This window comes from Salvelinus sp. IW2-2015, linkage group LG20, assembly GCF_002910315.2.
Source record: "Salvelinus sp. IW2-2015 linkage group LG20, ASM291031v2, whole genome shotgun sequence".
In the NCBI taxonomy this organism is placed as follows: domain Eukaryota; kingdom Metazoa; phylum Chordata; class Actinopteri; order Salmoniformes; family Salmonidae; genus Salvelinus; species Salvelinus sp. IW2-2015.
Genome location: NC_036860.1, coordinates 77,555,503 through 77,561,565, shown reverse-complemented (window position 1 = coordinate 77,561,565; position 6,063 = coordinate 77,555,503). Strand labels below are relative to the sequence as shown.

The 6,063-nt window shown below is 41.1% G+C and overlaps 1 protein-coding gene across 1 annotated transcript; it reads left to right on the top strand.

The window, feature by feature from the left end:
• Positions 1-2,719: 2,719 nt before the first annotated feature.
• LOC111980119 (zinc phosphodiesterase ELAC protein 2) lies at positions 2,720-6,057 on the top strand (the record flags this gene model as incomplete). The annotated part of the gene is made up of 9 exons (XM_024147731.2): positions 2,720-3,151; positions 3,276-3,326; positions 3,413-3,483; positions 4,585-4,649; positions 4,749-4,875; positions 5,046-5,192; positions 5,690-5,745; positions 5,834-5,892; positions 5,982-6,057. Coding segments are annotated over exons 1-9 (984 nt in total), but the record flags the coding sequence as incomplete, so codon positions are not given.
• Between the last annotated feature and the right edge of the window lie 6 nt (positions 6,058-6,063).

Here is a 6,063-nt window from a genome sequence, read left to right as displayed (position 1 = left end):
CAGAGTAACTCTGGCAAGTGGCAATGGAGCATTTGAAACACATGAAGTAAGACCTTTTTTACTAGTTTTCTCTTTTGCTTTTGTAATTAATTATTTAGTCCATTCCTTTTGGTCAGGATAATTGCTGCACAATAAAGGAAAGCAATGGCCTGTAAGTCTGAAAGCACAATATGAAGAAAAATGTNATTATTTAGTCCATTCCTTTTGGTCAGGATAATTGCTGCACAATAAAGGAAAGCAATGGCCTGTAAGTCTGAAAGCACAATATGAAGAAAAATGTAATATAAAAAAGATTGATATTCAAAGAAATAGCAATGACAATCTCATTAAAAACTTATTTCAGGGGTCAAGGGGTACAAGCTAGCAGGATAAATGGTAAAAAAAGACAAATTGCCCACAATGGTGTCCCTCTCTTTTAGCAAGCCAGTGTGAAGAGTCTGTAGCCCTATAAATACAATGCCAAATTCATGATATTAATAAACATTTACATTTGTATATTGTCTTTTAAATTCATAACATATATATAAATGTATCTATATACTATCCAAATATAAATGTTTATTTTTAATTTGCCATACAATTTATCAGTCTCCCTGGCCTGCTACATATGAGGCTATTGATAAGCTCTGTTATATTACTGAAGAGAACGTTGTCAGATATTATTAGCTTTAATCAACAATACTCCAGTTTATTTATTGGTTGTTTTATTGCTATATTGCAAATCAATGCAAAAGAACAGTGAGACCTCCCACATTTATTAATACTCAGCTGGCCCCTCCCTGGATTTTGTGTTAAACGCTCTACAACAAAGCTTTCTTAGTGTCCAACAAACATTCTCTACCCTTAACCTTGTTCTGAACACCTCCAAAACAAAGGTAATGTGGTTTGGTAAGAAGAATGCCCCTCTCCCCACAGGTGTGATTAATACCTCAAGAGTTTACAGCTTGAGGTAGTCACCTCATACAAGTACTTGGGAGTATGACTAGACAGTACACTGTCCTTCTCTCAGCACATATCAAAGCTGCAGGCTAAAGTTAAATCTAGACTTGGTTTCCTCTATCGTAATTGCTCCTCTTTCACCCCAGCTGCCAAACTAACCCTGATTCAGATGACCATCCTACCCATGCCAGATTACGGAGACATCATTTATAGATCGGCAGGTAAGGGTGCTCTCGAGCGGCTAGATGTTCTTTACCATTCGGCCATCAGATTTCAATCAATCAAATGTATTTATAAAGCCCTTCTTACATCAGCTGATGTCACAAAGTGCTATACAGAAACCCAGCCTAAAACCCCAAACAGCAAGCAATGCAGGTGTAGGTGTAGAAGCACGGTGCCTAGGAAAAACTCCCTAGAAAGGCCGGAACCTAGAAAGAAACCTAGAGAGGAACCAGGCTATGAGGGGTGGCCAGTCCTCTTCTGGCTGTGCCGGGTGGAGATTATAACAGTACATGGCCAAGATGTTCAAATGTTCATAGATGACCAGCAGGGTCAGATAATAATAATCACAGTGGTTGTAGAGAGTGCAACAGGTCAGCACCGCAGGAGTAAATGTCAGTTCGCTTTCATAGCCGATCATTCAGAGTATCTCTACCACACCTGCTGTCTCTAGAGAGTTTAAAACAGCAGGTCTGGGACAAGGTAGCACGTCCGGTGAACAGGTCAGGATTCCATAGCCGCAGGCAGAACAGTTGAAACTGGAGCAGCAGCACGACCAGGTGGACTGGGGACAGCAAGSAGTCATCAGGCCAGGTAGTCCTGAGGCATGGTCCTGGGCTCAGGTCCTCAGAGAGCGAGAGAGAGCATACTTAAATTCACACAGGACACCAGATAAGACAGGAGAAATACTCCAGATATAACAGACACAAACTATTGCAGCATAAATAGTGGAGGCTGCCACCAATGCTCCTTATAGGACACATCACTGCACTATATACTCCTCTGTAAACTGGTYATCTCTGTATACCCATCGCAAGACCCACTGGTTGCTGCGTATTTATATATTTTTTTAACTCTCTTTGGCCTCACTCCCCCCTATCTGAAATATCTACTGCAGCCCTCATCCTCCACATACAACACCCGTTCTGCCAGTCACATTCTGTTAAAGTTCCCCAAAGCACACTCATCCCTGGGTTGCTCGTCTTTTCAGTTTGCTGCAGCTAACTTAGCGACTGGAACGAGCTGCAACAAACACTCAAACTGGACAGTTTTATTTAAATCTCTTAATTCAAAGACTCAATCATGGGCACTCTTAATGACAGTTGTGGCTGCTTTGCGTGATTTATTATTGTCTCTACCTTCTTGCCCTTCGTGCTGTTGTCTATGCCCAATAATGGCTGTACCATGTTTTGTGCTGCTACCATGCATGCTGTGTTGTCAAGCGTTGCTGCCTTGCTATGTTGTTGTTTTAGGTCTCTCTTTATGTAGTGTTGTGATGTGTGTTTTGTCCTATATTTATATATTATTTTTTAAATGTTTAATCCCAGCCTCCGTCCCCGCAGGAGGCCTTTTGGTAGGCCGTCATTGTAAATACGGATTTATTCTTAACTGGCTTGTCTAGTTATAGGTTGAATAAATACAAAATAAGCACACCAATGATCGAGAGTGTGATGAAGACGTCATCAATCTACGCCGGAAGAAACACAGTTGAGCGTCAAATCACATTTCTAAACTGCTGAAGTCCTGACTGAATGTTTATATTTCAATGATAAGTGGGCTGATAGGTAAAATTATATTTTCATAAAGATTATGCAATGATTATGGATAAGTTTTGTGTCTTGTACGACCAACAGAACTGATTTCCATTAAACATTTTTAGTATGACTAAAGTGTCTCTACACTGTAAATCTATTGCATGGCTATTTGTGAGACACACATCTACGGGTCGCCTACAAAGCTTCGCATGCAGTGAACATCGTTTCCCCCAGATTTTCCCGTTTCTGCGGACAATGTCTACGAACACAACAGACAACCAACATCGGGGATCAAAGAAACCCAGAGCACCCAAAGAAACATTGCGACATGTGAAGTCTAGAGAACAGAGGAAACGTGGAGTGGATGTGCATGGACCAGCCACTGTCTACGCGCAGGTCGTCGGGGCAGGGAGCCGAGATAATGGCGCATCACTTTATGTCTTCTCTGAGTTCAATAGGTAACTTAACCAGAGAACATGAGTGTCTGACAATTTGTTGTAACATTGCCAAATATATTTGTATTGTGGGTATCAGAAAGGCACTTGGCTGCAGCATATTTGTTTACCCTTTTTCCTCTGGAAGGTACCTATTCAACTGTGGTGAGGGAACACAGAGGCTGATGCAAGAGCACAAGTAAGTTGAATTGCCTCCTGTCAATGCCTCCTGTCAAATCTATAATTCAGTCTCGGCTCAATAAATCTCAATGTTCCTCTTGTCAGGTTAAAAGCTGCTCGCTTGGACAATATTTTCCTCACTAGAATGAGCTGGGAGAATGTTGGTGGTCTATCAGGTAAGTTKCTTGTTATTCTAGCCACTTGACATCAAGTCAGTAATGTCAACCTGGAAACAACTGTGCATAGTTAATAGACCGATAAAAGCTGACTGCATGATTAGCCTATGTCACTGTGTACTGTCATGTGAAAAAGCAAGTACACCCCATGGAAAGTGGTCTTTTTGTTGTTTTTACATATTGTGCACATACATTTGAGCTAAATTCCAACCACATTCATTGATAAWGGTAACCCAATTTAACAAATCATTTTTTWAAATTGTTTGGCTGCAATGCCAGATGCCATGTTTGGCTAAAACAAAACACTGCCTTTGAACAGAAGAACCTCATACCAACCGTAAAGCATGGAGATGGTGGCATTATAGTTTGGGGCTGCTTTGCTACCTCAGGGCCTGGCCAGTTTGCCATTATTGAGTCAACCATGAATTCAATATTGTACCAGAGATTTATTGAGGAGAATGTGAGGCCATCTGTCAAAAAGCTGAAACTAAGCTGAACATGGATCTTGTAACAGGACAATGATGCAAAACTACAACAGAATGGCAAAACAATAAGAAATTGAGGGTATGGAATGGCCGAGTCAAAACCCAGATCTCAAATGTGTCAAAAAACAGTGGGGGGACTTGAAGCGGGCTGTACATGCAAAACAAGCCCTCATACATGACACAATTGAAGCAGTACTGTAAAGAAGAGTATGCAAAAATTCCTCCCAGTGGATGTAAGAGACATAGACAGTTGCAAGAAACGGCTGCATTAAGTTATTTCAGCCAAAGGGGGCAACACCAGCTATTGAAGCTAGGAGTGTACTTATGTTTCCTGCACTATGGAATTGCATTTCTGTCGATTTTTGATGAATAAATGATTGCCAAGTATCATCTTTCCGTGTCATTTGTTAAATTAGGTTACCTTTCTGTCAATAGTGTTGAAGTGAAGATTACATAGCCATCTGTCCAAATATGTACAAAAAAAGACCACTTTCCTGGGGRTGTACTTACTTTTTCACATGACTGTAGATAGACATAGGTCAAAGGTTGTTGCATGCTTAGCATATGTCTCCGCGTATGTCCTTAAGTGTGATAAACTGTGTACTCTCTGGTTTAGGGATGATATTGACACTGAAAGACACTGGTGTCCGTGAGGTTGTTCTCTCTGGACCACCACAACTGGTGAGTGGACATTGTAGCAGTACAAAAGATTGTCTGTTATGAGTCAACTGTTTTTGTGTTATCCTGAGTCTAATATGTCATTCCCTCCTCTTGATCTAGGAGAAATATGTGAATGCCATCAGAGTATTTTCTGGACCACTGGAAGAAATCAAGCTAGCTGTTCGACCATACACTGAGAAACAATACACAGATGACACAATGACAGTTAGTCAAATACCAATATTTGGTGAGTACTAGAAATCACCGTTGTATTTTTTTTTAGCATTGAGTAATAAACTGTTACTCATACTCTTTATCTTAAAGCATATTAAGTTTATGACGGGTAAAATAGTGAATATTTGTGTTCTCATACTGAAGAGTTGGTAGTTGACACTCTCTTAACCCCAATTATACCAGCCCAGCTCAGAGAGGACKGGCCAAAGTGCTCCCCTAACTCAGGGAGGAGCAGCCCCTCCAGTAGTCCCCAGAGGAGGGAGCTGTGGAGGCCGGAAGACTCTGAGGACACCAGCACAGACAGCAGGAAGGAGAGATCAACCAGCCCAGGTAAGACTAGGAGCTTGTAGGCTCGGAAGCCCAGGCTGCGCATGCTCTGACTGTTAGAAAGCCTTGGGACGTTCTCAGGAAGATGATAAAAAGAGGTGAAGTACGGTGGAGTCTACATGGAAACTAGTGTCGCTAATCAAACCAATCAAGTAATTTGCTAGGATGGAGCTCCAAACAGGTTGTGTTTCTGAAAATGTTTCTGACTTGCATAAAGCTAGCTAGCATAAGATACAAAACAGACTGCTAAAACTTTGTACGACACAGTAGGAAAAGAGATAAGGACGAACAAAACAAGGAAAAACAAAAAAGAAACACAAGGAAATGCCTCTCCTGAAGGAAAGTATAATTTATACTTCGAGCCAATCAAATGCAAGTGTTAAACCAGGCAGCGCTCCCATTCAAATGCAAAATCCAGCGCTATCAGGGGCATCAGTACCCTAGTTCAAGGATGTTGAGCTCCAAAGGACACCAATTCTCACATTGCATTTTCATCTCAGGTGGAAAAGCAAGAGCAACAAGGGATCCTTCTTTAGTTGTGGCATTCGTTTGTAAGGTAAGAAACACAATCTCATTGTCTCAGTGACATACGGAATGATTGCATTTTGATGTAATTTATGTCAAATTTTCTCTTTGACTTGCAGCTTCATCCTAAGAAGGGGAACTTCTTGGTTGCTCAAGCAAAAAACCTTGGATTACCATTGTAAGTTGATTTTTCAATACAAATTCAGTTTTGCCTGCTCAACAAACTTGAGCCGATTTAATGACTTTTTTGATGCACTTTCTCCACAGAGGCACTGCAGCTATTGGTCCTCTCATTGCAGCTCTGAAGGATGGGAAAAGTGTTACCTACGAAGGAAGAGAGGTACTTCAA